Source organism: Dermacentor albipictus, chromosome 1, assembly GCF_038994185.2.
Source record: "Dermacentor albipictus isolate Rhodes 1998 colony chromosome 1, USDA_Dalb.pri_finalv2, whole genome shotgun sequence".
Lineage (NCBI taxonomy): Eukaryota > Metazoa > Arthropoda > Arachnida > Ixodida > Ixodidae > Dermacentor > Dermacentor albipictus.
Window position 1 is genome coordinate 517,153,376 of NC_091821.1, and position 21,972 is coordinate 517,175,347.

The window sequence follows — 21,972 nt, forward strand, 5'->3', positions numbered from 1 at the left end:
ATGGGCGACCTCAATGCCACGGTAGGCAAGAAGCAGGCTGGAAATAAATAAAGCATTATATCGCAAAGGTGCTAGGAATATCAGGGGAGTGATTAGTAGAGCTTCCAGAACGGAATATTCTCGGATAATGAATACCTTTTTCCAGAAGCGGGAAACCCAAAGTGGAAGTGGAGGAGCCCGAATGGTGAGACAATAAATCAAATATACCTCATACTCATTCATGGAACTTATACTCAAAATCTTGATCCGCCTGGAGGTGAGATGCATGGCCGTCATGCGCAGATGCGTTGACTGCGACGACATCCGGAAAGCCCGTAGTCGTCCATCTGAGAAGGCCATAGAACTCCACAAGGTAAATGAACTGATTAGTGTTGCGGATGCTTCCGATGCTGCCGTGCCCAGTGACTGCGAAAAAAGTGCGAAGCATATTTACAGTCCAATTGCACTTAGTCGCGACCTGGCGTAATAGTTAACAGTACCATGCGTATGTCGACGTAGAAGAATGGTGCGGGAAGGCCAAGGAGTGGACGCTGGCAGGTAAGTATCTTGATCCGCGTGTCGGTGAGATGCATGGCTGTCATGCGCAGATGTGTTGACTTCGATGACAAATGCAAAGCCCGTGGTAGTGCATCAGAGAAGGCCATAGAATTGCACAAGGTAGATAAACGGATTAGTTTACCGCATGCCACCGACGCTGCCGTGCACTGTGACTGCAAAGCGAGTGTGAAGCCTATTCCTAGTCCAGTTGCACTCTCTCACCACCTGGCGTACTGGTTCACAGTACTCTGCGTATGTCAAAGTAGCAGAATGTTACAGGCACTGCCAAGGTGTGGACGTAGGCAGGAAAATATCTTGATCCACATGTAGGTGAGACCCATGGCTGTCATGCAGATGCGTTAACTGCGACGACATCCAGAAAGCCCGTGGTGGTCCATCCGAGAAGGCCATGGAACTGGACAAGGTAGATGAACTAACTAGTGTTGCGCATGCTATTGATGCTTCCATGCTTAGTGTCTGCGAAGCGAGTGTCAAGCCTAATCCTAGTCCAACTGTACTCTGTCGCCACCTGGCGTACTTGCGCACAGTACTGTGCGCATGATGACGTAGCAGAATGTGGATGGCACTGCCAAGGTGTTGACGCTGGCAGGTAAATATCTTGGTCAGCGTGTCAGTGAGGTGCATGGCTGTCGTGCGCAGATGCGTTCACCTCAATGGCGTCCGGAAAGCGCGTGGTCGTTCGTCGAAGGAGCTATAGAACTGCGCAAGGAAGATGAACGGATTAGCGTTCCGCATGTTTCCGTTGCTGCCTTGCGCTGTAACTGCGAAGCGAGTGTAAATCCTATTTATAGTCCAATAGCACTCTCTCGCCAACTGACGTCCTGGTTCAATACTCTGCGTATATCGACGTAGCAGAATTGGTTGGGCCCTGCCAAGGTGTGCACGCTGGCAGGTAAATTTGTTGATCCGGGTGATGGTGAGATACATGGCGGTCCTGCGCAGATGCGTTGATCGCGATGACAGCCGGAAAGCCCGTGGTCGTCCATCGGAGAAGGCCACGGAACTGCACAAGGTAGATGAACGGACAAGTGCTTCACATGCTCTTGAAACTGCTGTGCCCAGTGACTGCAGAGCGAGCGTGAAGCCTATATATAGGCGAATTGAACTCTGTCGCCACCTGGCGTACCGGCGCGCAGTACTTTGCGTATGTCAACGAAGAAGAATGTTGCGGGCATGCCAAGCTGTGGACACATGGAAGGTAAATATCTTGATCCACGTGTAGGAGAGACACATGGCTGTCATGCGCAGATGTGTTGACTGCGACGACTTCCGGAAAGGCCGTGATCGTCCATCTGAGAAGGTCATAGAACTGCACAAAGTAGATGAACTGATGTGTTCTGAGTGCTCTTGATGCTGAAGTGCCAAGTGACTGCGAAACGAGTGTGAAGACTATTTATAGTCCAATTGCAATCTCTCGCCACCTGACGTCCTGGTTTAGTACTCTGCGTATATCGACGTAGCAGAATGGGTTGGGCACTGCCAAGGAGTGGGCGTTGGCAGGTGAATATCTTGATACGCGTGTAGGTGAGATGCATGGCTGACATGCGCAGATGCGTTGACTGCGATGACATCAAGAAAGCCCACGGTAGTCCTTTGGAGAAGGCCGTAGCACTGCACGAGGAAGATGAACGGATTAGTGTTCCGCACGGTTTCCCATGCTGCCGTGTCCAATGACTGCAAAGCGAATGTGAAGCCTATTTATAGTCCAATCGCACTCTCTCGCCACCTGGTGTGCGGGCGCACAGTACCCTGCGTACGCCGACGTAGCAGAATGGTGCGGGCAATGCCAAGGTGTGGACATCATCATCAGCAGCAGCAGCAGCCTGGTTACGCCCCCTGCAGGGCAAAGGCCTCTCCCACATTTCTCCAACAACCCCGGTCATGTGCTAATTGTGGCCACGCCGTCCCTGCAAACTTCTTAATCTCATCCGCTCACCTAACTTTCTGCCGCCCCCTGCTGCGCTTCCCTTCCCTTGGAATCCAGTCCGTAACCCTTAATGACCATCGGTTATCTTCCCTCCTCATTACATGTCCTGCCCATGCCCATTTCTTTTTCTTGATTTCAACTAAGATGTAATCAAGAAAAAGAAATGGGCATGGGCGACGACATACCGAAAGCCCATGGTAGTCCATCCGAGAAGGCCATAGAACAGCAAGAGTTGATGAACGGATAAGTGTTGCACAAGCTTCCGATGCTGCCGTTCCCAGCGACTGTGAAGCGAGTGTGAAGCCTATTTATAGTCCAATTGCAGTCTGTCGCCACCTGGCGTACTGGTTGACAGTACTCTGGGTATGTCGACGTAGCAGAATAGTGCGGGCACTGACAAGGGGTGGGTTCTGGCAAGTAAATATCTTGATCCGCGTGGAGAAGAGACGCAAGCCTGCCATGGGCGCATGTGTTGACTGCGACGACATCTGTAAAGACCGTGGTCGTCCATCGGAGAAGGCCATAGAACAGCGCAAGTTAGATGAACGCATAAGTTTTCCGAATGCTTCCGATGCTGCCGTTCCGAGTGACTGCGAACAGAGTGTGAAGGATATTTATAGTCCAATTGCACTCTGTCACCACCTGACGTATTGGTTCACAGTACTCTACGTATGGCAACGTAGCAGAACGGTGCGGGCCCTGCCAACGTGTGGACGCTGGCAGGGAAACCTCTTGATCCGCGAGTAGGCGAGATGAATGGCTGTCATGCGCAGATGCGTTGACTGCAACGACATCCGGAAAGCCCTTGGTCGTCCATCCGAGAAGGCCATAGAACTGCACGCGGAAGATAAACGGATGAGTGTTCCCCATGCTTTCGATGATGCCGTACCTAGTGACTGCGAAGCGAGTGTGAAGCCAATTTCTACTCCAATCGCACTCTGTCGCCACCTGGCATACGGACGCACAGTACCCTGCGTATGTCGACGTAGGAGATTGGTGCGGGCACTGACAAGGTGTGGACGCTGCCAAGTAACTCTGTTGATCCACGTGTCGATGAGATGCATGGCTGTCATGCGCAGTTGCGCAGACTACGATGACATCCAGAAAGCCCGCGGTAGTTCATCGGAGAAGGCCATAGAACTGCAAAAGGTAGATGAACGGATTAGTGTTCCGCAAGTTTGCGATCCTGCCATGCCCAGTGACTGCGAAGCGAGTGTGAAACCTATGGATAGTCCCATCGCACTCTGTCGCCACCTGGCGTACTGGCACACAGTACTCTGCGTATGTCGACTAAGCAGAATGGTGCGGGCTCTGCCAAGGCGTGGACGCTTGCATGCAAATGCTTTGACCCGTGGGTTGGTGGGATGCATGGCTGTCATGCGCAGATGCGTTGACTGAGATGACATCTGGAAAGCGCTTGGTAGTCCATCCCAGAAGGCCATACAACGATGCTGCCGTGTCCATTCATTGCGAAGCGAGTGTGAAGCCTATGTATAGTCTAAGCGCACTCTGTCGGCACCTCGCGTACTGGCGATGTACTCTGCGTATGTCGAATAAGCAGAATGGTGCGGGCAATACTAAGGCGTGGACACTGGCAGGTGAATCTCTTGATCCGCGTGTAGTCGAGATGCATGGCTGTCATGGGCAGATGCGCTGACTGCGATGTCATCCGGAAAGCCCGTGGTAGTCCATCTGAGAAGGCCATTGAGCTGCACAAGGTCGATGAACGGATTAGTGTTCCGCATGGTTTCCGACGCTGCTGTGTCCAGTGAATGCGAAGCGATTGTGAAGTCTATTTATAGTGTAGTTGCATTCTGTCGCCACCTGACGTACTGGTTCACAGTACTCTGCGTATGACGAAGTAGCAGTATGGTGCGGGCACTGCCAAGATGTGGACGCCGGCAGGTAAATATCTTGATCCGCGTGTAGGTGAGATGCATGGCTGTCATGCGAAAATGCGTTGACTGCGATGACATCCGGAAAGCCTGTGGTAGTTCATGGGATAAGGACATCTAACTGCCCTAGGTAGGTGAACGGATTCGTCTTCCGCATGCTTCCGATGCTGCCATTGCAGTGACTGCGAACCGAGTGTGGAGCCTATTTATAATCCCATCGCACTCTGTCGCCACCTCGCGTACTGGGGCACAGTACTCTATGTCGGCGTAGAAGAATGGTGCGGGCACTGCCAAGGTGTGGACGCTGGCAGGTAAACCTTTTGATCCAGGTGTGGGTGAGATGCATTGCTGTCATTCGCAGAAACGTTGACTGCGACGACATCCATAAAGCCCGTGGCCGTCCATCCGAGAAGGACATAGAAGTGCATAAGGTAGATGAACGGATTAGTATTCCGCATGCTTCCGATGCTGCCTTGCCCAGTGACTGCGAACCCAGTGTGAAGCCTATTTATAGTCCAATCGCACTGTGTCGCCACCTGATGTACTGGCGATGTACTCAGCGTTTGTCGACTAAGCAGAATGGTGTGGGCACTGCCAAGGCGTGTATGCTGGCAGGTAAATCTTTTGATCCACGTGTAGGCGAGATGCATGGCTGTCATTCGCAGAAACGTTGACTGCGACAACATCCGCAAAGCCCGTGGCCGTCCATCCGAGAAGGTTATAGAAGCGCATGAGGTGGATGAACGGATTAGTGTTCCGCATGCTTCTGATGCTGCCCTGCCCAGTGACTGGGAAGCAAGTGTGAAGCCTATTTATAGTGCAATATCACTCTGTCGCCGCCTGGCGTACTTGTTCACAGTACTCTGCGTATGTCGACCAAGCAGAATGGTGCGGGCTCTGCCAAGGCGTGGACACTTGCATGCAAATGTTTTGATCCGTGGGTCGGTGAGATGCATGGCTGTCATGCGCAGATGCGTTGACTGCAATGACACCCGGAAAGCCCGTGGTAGTTCATCCGAGATGGCCATAGAACTGCTCAAGGTAGATGAACGGATTAGTGTTCCGCATGATTTCCGACGCTGCTGTGCCCAGTGACTGCGAAGCGAGTATAAGCCCTAATTATAGTGCAGTTAAACTGTGTCGCCACCTGGCGTACTGGTTCACCGTACTCGGCGCATGTCCACATAGCAGATTGGTGCGCGTACTGCCAACGTGTGGACGCTGGCGGGTAAATATCTTGATCCGCGTGTTGGTGATATGCAGGCCTGTCATGCGCAGATGCGTTGCCTGGGATGACATCCGCGAAGAGCGTGGTCGTCCATCCGAGTAGGCCATAGAACAGCACAAGGTAGATGAAGGGATTAGTGTTCCACAAGGTTGCCGACGTTGCTGTGCCCAGAGATTGCGAAGCGAGTGTGCAGCCTATTCATAGTCCTATTGCACTCTGTCGACACCTGGCGTACTGGTTGACAGTACTCTGGGTATGTCGACGTAGCAGAATGGTGCGTGCACTGCCAAGGAGTGGACGTTGGCAGGATTAAAGCACAACAAACAGATGAATGGCTTGCCGGGGCGTTATCCACAGAAAGTGGTCACTTTTCTCCCTCTCACCGTAGTGTGTTGGCCGCATAGCAGCCAGTGCAGTGCCACTGAGTGTCGTGTGCCCATGTGCCAGTTTTTCTTGGCATGTGGACACTCCTCGCACGAGTTTCTTCGATGTTGTCTTGACGAGGGCCGAACAGTGAATGAGTCAGTTCATTTTGAAATTTTATGATTGGCGTAGAGTCTCCTTCAAGCATGCCACGAATGTTCCACGCATTTATGATGGCACTTCCAACAAGCAACTCAACAGCTACCTTTCTGTACCACTTGAGTCCTTTTCTAAGGCAGTTGTGGTATAACATCATTTGGTCACTATAGTCCACGCCCTTTTTTGCTGCTTTGTAATCGATACCGGCTTGATGTTTCATGATTGGTGTGCCGTCCCTTGTTTTCTTGCCACTGTCCATCAAAGTTGCTTCATATTTGGCGACAGATGTGAGTATCAGAACAGGCCTCTTGTCCATCCACTTCAGTGCCTTCACTCCATTTTTGGACTAAAGTCCGGTAACACTGCCATTTGCAACCTTTACTTCAGTGAGATCTTTTGGCAGCCCTTTCCTCACTGAGCGAACTGTGCCACAAATGAAAGTGTCTTCCTTTAGAAGGCGAAGAGTGAGCGGCAAGGTCATGTAGAAGTTGTCTACGTACAGCGGGCACACGACTTCCTTGCAATTTTGCAGGAGTTTCAAGTATACATCTTCGGCGTGTCCTAATGCCAACTGTTCAGTCACACTTTCCGGCATATACATCAACCTTTAGCCTGTAACCGTCTTTGGTACATGCCTTGAACAGCCTGACTCTGTAAGAACGAAAGTCTGCCAAGCCATGGCACTATTATTTCATCTATCACAACCTCCTTTCCCGGCTCAAGCACAGTCGCAAAAATTTTGGTTCAATTTCTGTACCAGAGGATGGATCTTAAAGACATGATCCTGCAACTCTGCAACCAGTTAATTGTCCGCAAAATGCCGGAACCTCAAAAGTAGGGAAAAGGCGGTCACGGCTCATATTTTGACGAATGAGTTCAACACCATACAGGTTACTTTTTGCCCAGTAGCGACTCAGATAGGAAGATGGACGAGATAATTACAAATTGGTATTCCAACAAATGCTTTCGTTTGTTGGAGATTGGTTTCCATCCAATTTTTCAACTTTGATTTAGATTTCGGAGTAGGAAGACAGAGGAGACCAATACAACTCAGTATTCGAATAAATGCTTTAATTTCTTTGGCATTGGTTTCCGTCCAATTTTTCAACCGTGATTTAGATTTAGGAGTAGTTGACTTCAACACTTGTTGTGTGAACCTGTTTGTTTCATTCACCATCATTTGCCAAATGTCATCCATAATAAACAGTGAACATAAAGATGGGGCATAATGGCAAGATGGCAACTGAATGAGAGTGGGCGGCCTAGAGTGCGGTGTCACACTAGGCGAAGTGGTTGTTGCCGGTGTCCATTTCTCTAGAGATGGGCTGAGAAGAATGAGAGCATCGTATCCTGAAACATTCGCCTCAGAATCATCAGTCAGGTCCGACTCTCCATTCAACGTGCTGGCTGAGGTCTGCGATGGTTCGTAAACACTATCTTTGTCACTTATTTCACTATCTATCCACTGCTGAACATCTCACACTGAAGCACTTGACTCATCAGCTGGTGATCGCAAAGTTGCTGGTGCATTCCTCTGGCCCAAAACTAAGTTTATTTGTTTCCTCTGCATTGTGTCTTTTTTTTGCATCCGTAAGGGGCATGAGGATCTGTCTGTTAGACACGCTGAAAAGTTTGGGAGTAGCAAGAAAAATGCAGGTACTTATTCCAACGGCACGTATTTCAAGAACTGCGGCGAAAAGTTTGCAAGAAACCCAACTGAGAAATGCGCCGCCACTCCACTCTCCGGAACAAACATGCCATCCCATGTCCAATGCAATAAAAAGATATATTAGTTGCAATTTCAAACCTCAGATGGCAACACAAGAGCAAGAATTCTTGCGTGTGGGTCACTGATGAGTCACGCCGCACACAGCATAAAAATGTTTTCATTGAGTGCATCGTGGATTGCCAGTGGGTCATAGCATTTAACATCAGACAAGTAGTCTATTGGCTATCTATAACCTCACACAACAAAAATCGTACCTCTGAGTTCAAGTGTCATAATGTTATCGCAGCAGCCAGCAGATGAATGCCCGTAACTTTGCTGCTGCATAGGAGGAGCACAGGATGTGCTGTGATGTCATTCAGAGTGACACGTACGTGACTTAGATTCAAGGCAGCATCAGTTATTTGTTGAATCTTTTGCTTCAGTGGACTAATTAAAGTTTAGAGAAATAATGAAGAATACAACGCGAATGTCTGGATGCTTTTGTTTTACTTCGCACTGTAGCAAGAGAGATGAATTTACGTTTCGTCTCCTTTTTCCGACGTTTGCACGCGCGCAGAGAACGAAACTATACGTCATTGTCTACTGTGTTCCAGCATTGCGATCATGCATGCTCTTTTATCCTCTTGCGTTTGCCTCAGTGCTGGGGCACTGACTTATACCGCTAATCACGTGTTCTCGTGTAGAGCGCGCATTATCGTCCGCTACAAGAAACGAGACAAGCGCAGCAGCTCGCGCAACACCGTCACCGGAAGTGTGCCGGTGACGGTGAAGAAAAGAAGACGGCAGGGTATACCCGCCGGGCGACCCCTCGGATGTGAAGGAAATTCGCTTACACAGGCGAAACGGCGACAGTCGAGAGAGTGTTTTATATAGGCGGCGACGCTCGCCTCCTGAAATCATGTGTTCGCGGTACTTCAATCATTCTCTCTCTGCTGTTAATGAACCAATTTGAAAAATTCTTGCGATAGAACACTTCTTAGAGGGCACGTAACAACTTTCAGCGTATAACAGAAATTTGTTATGTAGCCTGTGAGGGGCCCTCTAAAACAAACTCGGTAAAAATCGGGTGTACCGTGGGATGTTGTTACAGCTGCGTTGAGCTTCACAGCCCTCTACACAAGCATTGCTGTGAAGCCTGTGGCAGAAATAGAGTTTTATTAAATCAAAGGACTGCATAGAGCGCGCTCTCGTGTTGTGCTACGTGAATTAAATCATTCGTTTCCTACCTGCACAAAAGTTTGCATCTCGAGTGGATTTCGAGCACACCGTAAATTAATGTGCAGTTCCATCGTGCTTCGCAGCACTATACACAAGCACTGCCGTAAAGCTAGTGGCAAAAGTACGATGTCATGAAACCAGCTCAATGCATATACCACGCTCTTTTGGTGCGCTGCGTGAATGGAAACATTGCTTGCCTGCCTGCGCAAACGTTTGCATCTCGAGTTAATATAAACAAACCATATAATATGTGCAGTTTGTCGAGCGCTTCACCGCACTGCATGCAAGCATTGTCGTAAAGCCTGTAGTATAAATAGGGTTTCATGAATTCAAATGAATGCGTAAACCTCGCACTTGTGGTGTACAAGGTAAACAAAGAATTCGTTGCCATGTCTCCGCAGTAGTTGGTCACGTTGATTTGTTTGAACATATAGGTTCATGTGCCCCATCTACCTCTGTGATGAGAAAATAAGCAAGAATATCAGCTGCTATGTGTCGATGCATATGCTTTTTATTACTAGGTGTAGGAGGAGTACATCTTACAGCATGAGTAAACCACTCATGGAAACAGTGCGTTCCTTGAACATTGTAGCTATTTAATAGCCTAGGAAGCGCGCTATATTGGAAGTTGCAATTTTTTTCTGTTCGCAAAATTCAATAACTCAATGCTTTTTCTAAAAGCAAATTTTGCAATGATACGTGTGTGCTGCGTCAATACGTTAAGTAGGCAGCACATAATTAGGCTAAAGCAGAGGAATATCTACAGGTAGGGATTTATACAAATGTACAGAGTATTTAAAAAAATGTTTTCTCAAATGTTTTCAGTGTGGAGTAAGGAGTTCCATATGCGTCCAGCGCTGATTTCCAGCGCTTAATTTTTGTTGAACCTTGATGTAAGAAAGACGTAACACTCAGCACTTTACTTTGTTACATCAAAAATTTTTTTACAATGGAACACTGCATTCTAGTATACGTGCCGCTCATGCGCCCCAAAAATTTGGCCCCTCTAAGCAAGTCACTGTTTTAAGTCACTGTTCTCTAAGTTTCGTCCGAAACTTAGATAACGCCACTTCCAACACTCGTGAAACCAGCAGTCACGTCGGCTTGCCGCCTTTACACCGGCCGCAAATTACTTTCAAAAAATGTGGCACGCGCGGGCCGTGTATAATATATGCACTCTGCAGCGCGCGGACAGCCATATGCACGGGCACGGCCGGGCAAGAGGCGTCGCGCGCTCTCCTACCCTAGCGCGCGCTTGATCACGGGACGTGGACAGCGCGCATAAAGCTGCCATCCTTCTCGGCTCACCCTCGCACCCTTTCATTCGCAATTAACCCCAGCATGTGGGATGCAACGGGGCACTATATAATTTTCGTCACACTTGGACTTTAAACCAAACATCAGGGCGATGGCGAAAATTCGCTTAAGGTGTCCAAAAATTGCTATCGCTATAATACACTATGGAGAAAGGTATTATGGAAATTATCTGTGGATGGGTCGAAACCCCCTAATTTCCCAAACACGCACCCATCCACTGGCACGCTGCACACATAGATACCGCGCGGCACGCTGCATCATTAAGGCGTATCGTTCTTCTCTAGCTCCATGATCATTTCTGCAGTAGTCACTTGGCGAGAAGCTTAATTTCCAACCTATGCGCAAGTGTCGTACTTGAATTTCGAAAGCACACGGACCATATATATGTTGGCGAAATAATCGGAACTCACTATTTAGACTCGCCAACATTATACTTAGCTGCTCACTTGAACTCATAAGAATATACTACTCAGCCGAGCTCACTCGGGCTCAAACTCGCCAAAATACTGCTCAGCTGGGCTCACTCAGACTCATGGGATGATCTGAGGGAGTTGACTCATCAGTGAGTTTGCCAGCGTGTGATGTGTGCTGAACCACAAACCTGGCTTTCTTGAATAAAAAAATGGCTGTGGCTTAGCTAAGGTTGCGAGGCATACTAGCCTTTATTTTAACGCGACAGCGTTAAGGAGCTCGTGTCGCAGAAAAGCCGGTGTCGTCGGCGTCGGCTCGGGCGTGCGGCGCTTGCTCAGGCGCACATTTCGTTGTCGCGCCGAACGCTGCGTTGCTCGACGCTCACCGCGTCCGATGCGGGGCGCGTAGTCGCTGCGCCGTAGCAAAGCCACCCCGAAACAGTCTCTGTAGCACGCCGCAACCTTCGCTTCTCATTCCAACGAGCAGCTCTGTCTCCAGGAGGCATCTCACCTCGTCAGTGTCTAGCAGAGGCAAGCGCAGCTGCTTTTATACCGCCGCGACGCCGCGAGCGACGGCGCGAGTTGGAGCCCCGTTTCTCCTCTGTCGTGACGTCACGGTGTCACGTGGTCAGCCTTGAAGGCGACGCCGCGAGCGACGGCACGAGTTGGCGCCCCGTTTCTCCTCTGTCATGACGTCACGGTGTCACGTGGTATTGAAGGCGACACCGCCGCGCCTGAGGAGCTGGTTTGAGCTCTAGTAATATGCTTCGCATAAAACAGTTGGTCGCTGCAGCATATGGATGCACATAAGTGTAATTCAGAGAGCGCGGCATTGTAAAGGCTGCCACAGTTACCATGCCATGCTGCCGCTCGTTTCCGTCATGTCAGGTGCAAAAGCCCTGCCAGCTTTTAGTCAGTCGATCAAATGTGATTCATATTTATCTCACCACAACAGCCCATTTTCCTGCCTAAGGCTTTGGGTGAATTTTCCTTGGCATCCATTTTGTTACCCTAACAGGTTACCAGTTATCTGTTGCCTATACGAAATTTGAAGTTGTGCACATATCATGTGAACTCCATGCCAAACTCGTAGTACTGCATGCATTTTTGCAGTTAGGTCTAGAGTTACAGAATCGCATGTGAAAGTTACCTTAGTTAGCAACTGTAGCTTTGGAACAAACATGTGCATGAGAGGGTGCTTAAGTGTTACCTGTCAAGACTGGGAGCACCAAGGCAACTTGTGCAGTGAAGGCATGGGCAGTACGAGCCCACAGATTTTACTAAGTGTGGCTGATGCGTCTAGACTTCACTATGAAGACAGCCAAATAAAAGGTTGCCTATCCATCATACCTATTCTGGAGCCTTTTCTTGAGCTTTTCTAAAACGTTAAGCTCAGCGTGTACACTTTATCACAGCATAATTATTACATGTGATATAAAACATTCTATTGTGCAGTTTCTCCAACTATTCGTGAAGGCATCTATCCATAGATTAAACAGGGATAGGCTCAATGTTGACATATCTCCACAGTAGCATCTCCAGGACCTCCTACTGTCACAATGCATCGCAGACATTATTTAAGTGAACTCCAAAAGTGAAGCTCTCCGTTAACATTGGCTAAAATTGTATCTTTATATAGCAAAGTGATCATGCATAAATCTGTATGCCATGACAGAACACTTCGTTTCTCACGGACTTTAGTTTACAATTGTTTTCAAGTTCAGGAAAATTGTGCGGTGGGCTAGTTGGTTCCACATACTTAACACTGTTGTGCGGAGTGACGAAGAGACAGGACTTGAGCGAGAAAACAACACACGACACCTGAGCACAAACTATCAACTGGTGATTGTCACAAGACAATGATTCTGCTGAAAAGTAGGAACCAAAGGAAAAGAGAAGTCGTCGAAGCATACAACCTCAAGATGGACCCACAGGGCTCAAGTGTCAGCCCGCCGTCTATTTCACTCAGCAATAAAGAGATTAGCATAATCGCTGACAATAGAGGGTGTAGGTAGACTGGGAAGAGGACTCCTGTGTATGCATGTAGGCTTTGTGTACGCTTCACTTGCAGAAAAATAAACCAGTTCATAGTTTGCGCTCAGGTGTCGTGTGTTGTTTCCTCGCTCAAATCCTGACCCTTCATCGCTCTGCGCAATAGTGTTAAGTTTTCAGGTTGTTCACTATGTGATGTAGGAAGGGTAAAATTGATGGGAAATCCCAATATTCTCGGGCATATTGCAAAAAATATGGCCCAAGTCAAGTGTCATTTTAGGCTTCACTGTCCCCTTTTATAGGGCAAATAGTAATAGTTTGAATTCTGTGGACGCTGGTTGCTTTTTCTGACAACCTAGGCGGTGCTCAGCTCTCAGTTGAAAGGAACAGGTTAACAGGACGACTTGCCACATAAGCACGAAGTAGCACTCCACACAGACTTAAGCTTAATATACTGCGTGCTTCCACAGCCCTAGGGGGCTAGTCTGTAAGTGCTGACTAAGTGGACTGTCCATTCTAGTACACGCTGAATGAATAGAGCACGAGAGCCCACGGTGACGATTGCTGCTTGCTTTACCAGCTTAGAGCTCTACCTAATCAGTGTGTGCTGAAATAGTCAACTTAGTGGATCCTTACAAAATCCTTCCCTAGACTGATGTTTGTGTTGGTAGGTTGCAAGTATTGCACTTTCTTTCCTTTCATGTAGGCAGTTCCCACACATGGATGTCATTTAACAAAGTGTATTCACATTGCCTTTGGTCTATAAATTTCTAATTCATGCTTATAACCAGGCCTACCAGCTCTTGTCCTGTATATTTATATAGCCTCCTCATTTCTGCATCAACACTGCACATATTTATAGCAAATTGGAGTCATTCTCTATTATACCCTCAAGCACTTGAAGTAGACACTGCAATAACCCCAAGGGAGGGGGTACAGTAACACAAAAACCTTATTGGGCTTGTAGTGCTGCTGAAGGATGCACACATACCATTTATGCTAAAATTTTCAGCAGACATTCCAAAGTTTGTACGAGTTCGACTTTAGCTGGCTAAACTGAATGATTCATTTTGAAGGCAATTCTTGCAACACTTGGTCAAACTGAATGAAACTGGACAGCGCAATTAGTTGTGTTCATCTACCATTTATACTACTGTTGCCCCGAGCATTGTGCCTGTTGCTTTGCCTTTCGTTTCTGTACTATCAAGTTCAAGTACACATGTACTTTATCACTGTACAAGTAGAATGGCTTCAAGGCTTTTCCTGGGCATTCAACAGTCACTATTTATTCCTATAATTCTCCTGCATGTGAAGGCAAAAGAAACTTATTAATTCATGCTGGAAGTATAAAAAGACAGGTATTTGCACAGAAAATGTTTATTTTGAGTACCGAGGTTCTTGCTGATGTAGATATGGTGCTGGCTCCCTCCTTGCCTGAAGCATGTGCTTGCTGTACACAGCACCAGATGATGGCTTCCTAGGTCAAAAGATCAAATTGACATACGAGGCATTTTGTTTTAGCTCCGGAAAGAGAAAGCAGGATTGAGACATTAACATGTATAAAAGATACTTGCCTAAAGAAAAATTAATACGCAAGCAAATTCACTAAAGAGGTTCACTTTCAAGAGAAAAGTATGGTTACGATGCAAATTACAAGGAAGCTTCACTGCTCATTGAGGTTTCGGTTCAGCAGTTGAGCCACGAGGGTTAGCATGCTACATCTTACATATTATGTTTTGTAGAACAATATTGCACTTTGAACAATGTAGTGCCTATTTAAATGAATTGACAAGGAACGCTGAAACTCCAGGCTAGTTTGGTCTGCACAAGATATGATACAGACACTGTACTGCATTCATTTAGTATTTTTGTCACTGATCTCATGCACAAAGGTCATTCACACCTATCCTACATCAGATTGCAGCAGATTGCCATTATCCCTCAAGAGAAAAGTGTATAACAGCTGTGTCTTACCAGTACTCACGTACGGGGCAGAAACCTGGAGGCTTACGAAAAGGGTTCTACTTAAATTGAGGACGACGCAACGAGCTATGGAACGAAGAATGATAGGTGTAACGTTAAGGGATAAGAAAAGAGCAGATTGGGTGAGGGAACAGACGCGAGTTAATGACATCTTAGTTGAAATCAAGAAAAAGAAATGGGCATGGGCAGGACATGTAATGAGGAAGGAAGATAAGCGATGGTCATTAAGGGTTACGGACTGGATTCCAAGGGAAGGGAAGCGTAGCAGGGGACGGAAGAAAGTTAGGTGGGCGGATGAGATTAAAAAGTTTGCAGGGATGGCATGGCCACAATTAGCACATGACCGGGGTTGTTGGAGAAATATGGGAGAGGCGTTTGCCCTGCAGTGGGCGTAACCAGGCTGATGATGATGATGACATCTAAGCAACTGCTTATCAAACGCTCATAGTGTTCCATTGCATGTCCAAAACATCCTTGGCCCTTTCAATGCACAATGCTCATTATATTTGACACTTGGGACTCGTGCAAGGCGCCTTTTAGTATTATATGCTTGTCCACATCTGATAATACCTTCATAGCTGGGTCATTCCCATGCCAAATGCCTTGGTTATTACTGTGACCATCTCACACTTTTCCTTTAGAATCTTCTTGTCCACTTTTAAGGAAGCATCCCACGACACAATGTCTCCATCCTAGTGGTGCTATGGAGTTAACTTATGTGCTAGTTGTAGCAGATGACGTCAACTGAAGGCCACTGAAGATAAAACTCTCTGCGAGAATTCCTTTTGCACACAAAAAAATGCAAACAATACAGAATAGTCAAAATGTAGTTATCTGGCAAGACTGGCTGCATCCATCTTTGTTTGGTGCAATTCTGAATTCTATTCAAGACGCTTGGCGATTATTGCCATGTGACTGTTCGCGGACTCTATAAAACAGAAGAATTGCCTTACTCCGGCCTTTCTCTTTGTGCAGCGGCCAACGTTATTATTCGTCCAATCGTACCATGTACTGTTCGTGTGTCCATAGACTAAATTTGTCACCACATTGTTTTTGCGGTATTTCGTGAGTGATCCATGAACTCATCTTGGGGTGGCACTTCTTATCTTTGGTATCCGCTTCTATCTCTTGTCGTCAGCGCCTCACACAACTGGATGCCACTGGCAATTCTCTTCCTAACCACGAAGAACGCATTCGTCTCGTCACCTCTTCCGACTACGTTCTTTGGCCACCTAGAGAAGAGATTATAGGTGTCAACTCCTGTAACATTGTGGATGGCGGCGTACTCATTCTACCCTATGACCGTACCCTATCTCGAGCAATTCTGATTACCCCTGGCCTTATTCGCTTCTCTGAGGGGTCTGCATTGCTTACTGCAATAAAGCAAACTCTCGAACCCCAACTGTTGCCTCGTAGATCAACTGTCACTTGAGCTGTTGACACTCATGTCGTTGCAATTGTCACGAAGACAACTCAGTGTGTTCTTGCATCTATTACCGTGCGCTGAACCAAATCGTGCGCAAAGATGTTTACCCCGTGTCACGGATGGATGATGCACTACATTCACTCCACGGTGCTGAATATTTTTCTAGCCTTGACCTTAGACCAGGCTACTGGCAAATACCGATGTCCGAATCCGACAAAGAAAAAACGTCATTTGCTACCCCTGATGGGCTTTACGAGTTCAGTGCGATGCCTTTGGACTCTGCAATGTGCCTGCCACATTCGAACGCATGATCGATAAGTCTTGTGTGGCTTGAAATGGAAAACCTGTTTGTGCTATCTCGACGACATTGTGTTTTCAACCATGTTCTCACATTTTCAACGTCTTGATGAAGTCCTTGCCTGTCTTGCAAATGCTGGTTTGCAGCTCAACACGCACACACACACACACACACACACACACACACACAACACACACACAAATGCAGTTTCGCCAGCAAGGCCATCAAAGTTCTGGGGCACATAGTCAGCAAAGAAGGTATTCTACCGGACCCCGAGAAGCTTGCTGCCATCCTCGAATTTTGTGTCCACTGCGTCAAAAAGACATGCACACTTTTCTTGGACTTGCTTCTTCCGCCGCTTCATATGCAATTTCGCTACGCTTACGTCCCCGCTCCATCAACTCCTCGCCAGTAATGCGCCCTTTGTTTCGTCTGACGAATGTGAACATGCTTTCCTGCTTTTGCAACATGCCCTGACGTCAGACCCAGTACTGTGCCACTTTGATCCGACCGCGCCCACCATTTTTCACACCGATGCTAGCAGTCAGTCTCGGTGCCATTCTACTGCAATGTGACAACACATTCCGCGAACGAGTAATTGCTTATGCTAGTTGTGCACTAACCAGTGCAGAGAAGAATTACTACACTTTAACCAAGCAGGAGTGCCTTGCTGTTGGGCGGTGCAAAAATTTCACCCATATCTTCATGGCCACCATTGCAAAGTTGTTACCGACACTGTGCTGGCTTTCATCGCTAAAGAATTTATCAGGTCACCTGAGTTGCTGTGTGCTTCACCTACAGGAGTACGATTTCAATGTCACCTACAGGGCTGCAAAGAAGCATCAAGACACCAATGCCCTCTCTTGCTACCCTCTGCCGAATCATGACAATTCACCATAACCTCTCCGCGACTGTGCACGTCCTGAGTCCTCTTCATCGGCTTTATCCATTGTAACCCTCGAATGGCTAAGACACGACAGCCCATCTGTCCTTGTGTCTCACCAACGCATCGACCCATACTGCTGAACTATTCTCCAACGCATGGAAGATTCTTCGTCACCTCTAAACGCCTTACTTCGTCGACAACTTAATCAATTCAAGCTGCACAATGGGGTTTTACATCGCAACATTTATCACATCGATGGTAACAAATGTGTCCCGGTCATACCATGTTATCTGCAATGTAAGGTGCTTGAAGCCTTTCACGGTCATGCGACGACTGATCATCTAGGCTACCACAAGACTTACAACAGAATATGAAGTCGCTGCTACTGGCCTGGCCCGTCTTCAGCCGTTGCGAAGTATGTTGCACCCTGCGTTCGTTGTCAAAGCCGCAAACTACCAACAGCTTCTTCTGGCTCTTTACAACCTCTGCCTTGTCCCGATTCGCCTTTTGAAGTAGTTGGAATAGACTTGTACGGTCCTCTTCCCACGACCTTACATGGCAATCGTTGGACTGTAACGGCCATAGACCATCCAACACGCTATGCGGAGACAGCATCTCCACCATCCGGGACTGCTGCTGAAGTCGCCCATTTCTTTCTACACAACATTATCTTACACCGCAGCGCTCTGCGCTTTCTCCTCAGTGACCGCAGCAGTCTTCCTCTCTTCTATCCTTATCGAAGTTCTGTGCACCTCTAACACAATTCGCAAGATGACTTCCAGTTACCATCCGCAGACCAACAGCTGGACGGAGTGTTTTCACCGTACCCTGTCTGACATGATTGTGATGTACATCCGCCCTGGCCACACGAACTGGGATGCAATCCTGCCGTTCGTGACATTCGCCTATAACATGGCTACGCAACGTACTACTCGCTTTTAACGTTTTTTCTTAATCTAGGGCTGTTCACCAAGTTTCATTCTTGATGTATCATTCCTTTCGACTCCTGCACTCCCATCAGTTCCTTTCTTGGAACAGTTTGTGTCTCGCCTCGCAGAGTGCAGTCGCCTCGCCCCGTTTAACACCGGCATCTCCCAGGACGCTCACAAGTTTCGTTACGACTCGACCCACTGTGCTGCGACTTTTTCTCCTGGTGACGAAGTTCTTCTTTGGACTCCTGTGTGCGTTCCTGGCTTATGCAAAGAATTTCTCGTGTTTTATTCGACTTGCCACGGTCAATGAGGAGACATCGCCTGTCAATTACCATGTCTCGCTCGTTAGAACGCAAACCGATTCCCGTTGTTGTGGCACAGAGATAGTGCATGTCTCCCGCTTAAAACCAAATACTTGACGCATTTTATAGTACTTATGCGCAGCCAGGCAGCCGCTTCCACAGCGAGAGAGAATTAGCGCGGGCACAACACATGCCTGACTTTCAACTTCATCATCTGCACATCTTTTCTATCTGCATATATCATCACCAGCAGCACAGTTTAATCCTCATGGTAGTAGCCCGAGCTTGGCTGGAATAAAACAGTTCCTTACGACATATATATATATATATATATATATATATATATATATATATATATATATATTTCTTGCACTTCAAGAAACTTCGTTTGACCTCGAAGACTTGAGCCAAGACCTCATAGTAGGAGACAGTTCAATTTCACAGCCTGAGTCCCCTTGCTGGTGTAATCTTCCTTCGTGTAATTGTCGCATACTTGGGTATCACTAACACTGCTTCGCCTTTCTGCAAAACTGCAGCCTCTCTCTTTTTTTTCTGCTAGTCCGAGCATAAGTGCTGCCGCACATGACTGCTGTTGATTCTGATTTCGAGTGAATCTGGCTTGGCCTCATTACGGTTACTGAGTGAATTATAGAGAGAGAGAAATAGAAGAGAGGAAAGGCAGAGAGGTTAACCAGACGCATGTCCGATTTGCTACCCTGCACTGGGGAAAGGGGTATAGGGATGAACAGAGAGTGTGTCCCACAGCTATCATGCACTAAGATTTAAAAAAAGAACAGTTCCGTTACTCGAAGAAAACCTAGTGCATATTGTTTCCAGTAAAGTGGAGTAGTAGCCAGTAATTCTTTCGTTACGGAGATTTAATTTGGTAATTGCAATTATTTAACTCGAGAAGTACTCTAATAATTTTCAAAGTGTCAATGAGGCATTTGTTGGCATCCCAAAATGACATCTAACTGCAGTGTTTTCAGCGACATACTAATTGCGTAAAATTTTACCGACTGGAAAATAACCTCACGAAGTATGAAAAATACTATGTGAGTGAACTCTCACCCGCATCATAAAGCAGTGCCCTCAAATAAGCTGATTGAAAGTAACTGCACTGCCTATCGCAAACCCGAAGAGACAGCGCACCACCTTGATAATGGTACGGAAGGAGCCCCAACAGCAGGTTTCGCAGCTTCGCAGCTACTCCTTTCTCTCTACGTCACACTTATTATCCCTCTCTCAAGGCCGACTGATAAATGATGAACGCAGCCAAACTGCAGCTCTGACCACACACGAAATGTGAAGTGCAATGTAATAGGCACAGAATGTTTCAAAATTCAGACTTTGCCCGCATTGCATCAAAAGAGTGCAGGCGAAATTATATTTCGCACCAGAAACTTGCTTCGGACCAAAGCCAATATAAAGTAAGCGTTTTATTTTTCATGAAAGTGTATACGTGCTGCAAAAACAGGTTCAAGTCAACAAATAAAAGCAAAATAAACACACTGGAAAGCGACCAACTTGTAGAGAAAAGGCAAAACCAATGCGTTCACGAAATTAAATATACCACTTCTATGAGCCGAACTGGCAATCAGAATGTTGGCACACACACACACACACATACAAAAAAAAACTGTGTGCTCTTATTACGTATTAACTCGTAAGCTCCGTTGAACATCAGCCTAGAGGACGTGTTCAAACAGGTCTCCTTTTTGTATCATATCTGATGAAAGCGCATGTGCTATCTACATGCACGATTGCCACGTGCATATACCCGCCCCTCACTATTACTAACCCTTTCCACCTTCGTCTATAAATAACGATGCAGAATAAAGGCGTAGGTGATTTTGCTTCTTGACAACCCAGCTGTCCAGTCTGTTCGTTGCCCACGAGAACGAAACATGGTGTCAGAAGTGGGATGCAAGGCTACCAGCTCAAGCGAATGGTACCTGGGATAGGCGAACGTGAGGAGCATCCACATGGAGCACCTGAGGCAACCTGAACCGCTACGCTTGTCTGCGGATGGTGGAAGGAACTGGAAGTGGTTTCGTCAGCAGTTCGAGTTTTTTCTACAAGCGACGGTATGCAAAGCCAATCCAAGGTCGGAAGCGGCGAAGACGGCCCTGCTCCTCAGCGTGGCGGGGGAGGAAGCCTTGGACGTTTTCAACAATTTTGTGTTCAGCGGAGAAGAGAACAAGGAAGACTACAATACCGTGATTGCCAAGTTCGAAGAATACTGCACGGAGCAACAGAATGAAATCCACGAGCGATACGTTTTCCGCTCTCGTAGTCAAGGTGAGGCGGAGCCTTTTGAGCAGTTTCTACGCGAGTTGAAAAAACAAGCCCAGTACTGCAACTTTGGGACTATGGCAGACGATATGGTACGAGACCAAATTGTCTTTGGAACAAACTCGCCAAGGCTTCGAGAAAAGATGCTCAGGGACAAAAACCTGACCTTGGAAAAGGTTGTCATCCTATGCAAGGCGGCTGAAACATCAACATGCCAAAACGAATTCTGGCAGAAAACAAAGGAAGAACTCGATATGAACGCTGTCACTGCCAGCAAGAGCACTCCTAGAGGGTCCAGGCACGACCCAAAATGCAGCCGCTGCAACCGAAGGCATGCCGTTAGACGCTGTCCAGCTTACGGCAAAGTCTGTTACTCGTGTAATGGGCGAAATCACTTCGCATGTTGTTGCAGTGAGAAAGAGCGCGTATGCGAAGTACAGCATCAAAACGACGACTTCGAAGTACTGAATGTCGCCAGCAGCAGCGCAAGCAGAGAACGAGACTGGCATGTGAACGCATGCATTGACGGCAAGTACGTCTCCTTTAAGGTGGACACAGGATCGCAGGCAAACGTATTGCCACTTTCAATATTTCGCAAGTTCAAGATGACCAGTCTGATGCCCAGTTGCGCCGTTCTGAGATCCTATGGGGGCAACATGATCAAGCATGTTGGGAAGTTTTCAGCGCCAATCAAGATTGGCGACCGCGAGGCGTGCGCAAGTTTTTTTGTGGTAAAGAAGGACCACAGCGCTATCTTAGGCTTAGAAACCAGCGAGAAGCTAGGAATCGTACAGCGCGCTGTTGACTGCGTGACGACGAGCAACACCGAAGCAATTGTGAAGGAGTTCTCACGTCTTTTCCATGGAACAGGGTGCGCTCCACGTGAATACAAGATTGCGCTGCACAAGGATGCCGTGCCAGTCGTCCAGCCAGCTAGAAGAGTGCCCCTGTCCCTGCGAGAGCCTCTCCGTACTGAACTAGGCAGAATGGAAAAGGAAGGCATCATCCAGAAGGTCAGCAGCCCCACAGATTGGGTAAGCCCCCTTGTCATTGT

General features: G+C 47.5%; 1 protein-coding gene across 1 annotated transcript; it reads left to right on the plus strand.

Annotated features, from left to right (window-relative positions):
* The first annotated feature begins 20,608 nt into the window (after nt 1–20,608).
* On the plus strand, nt 20,609–21,899 carry LOC139054611 (uncharacterized). The gene is made up of 2 exons (XM_070531877.1): nt 20,609–21,283; nt 21,789–21,899. Exons 1-2 carry the CDS (start codon nt 20,609–20,611, stop codon nt 21,897–21,899), a joined length of 786 nt encoding a protein of 261 aa, XP_070387978.1.
* The last annotated feature ends 73 nt before the right edge of the window (nt 21,900–21,972 follow it).

What these genes read in the sequence shown, in the direction of transcription:
- LOC139054611 (XM_070531877.1), top strand. Translation starts at nt 20,609, where the DNA reads ATGGAGCACCTGAGGCAACCTGAACCGCTACGCTTGTCTGCGGATGGT. An exon ending in GCTGTCCAGCTTACGGCAAA is followed by an intron (nt 21,284 to 21,788) that starts GTCTGTTACTCG and finishes TCCATGGAACAG; the next exon opens with GGTGCGCTCCACGTGAATAC.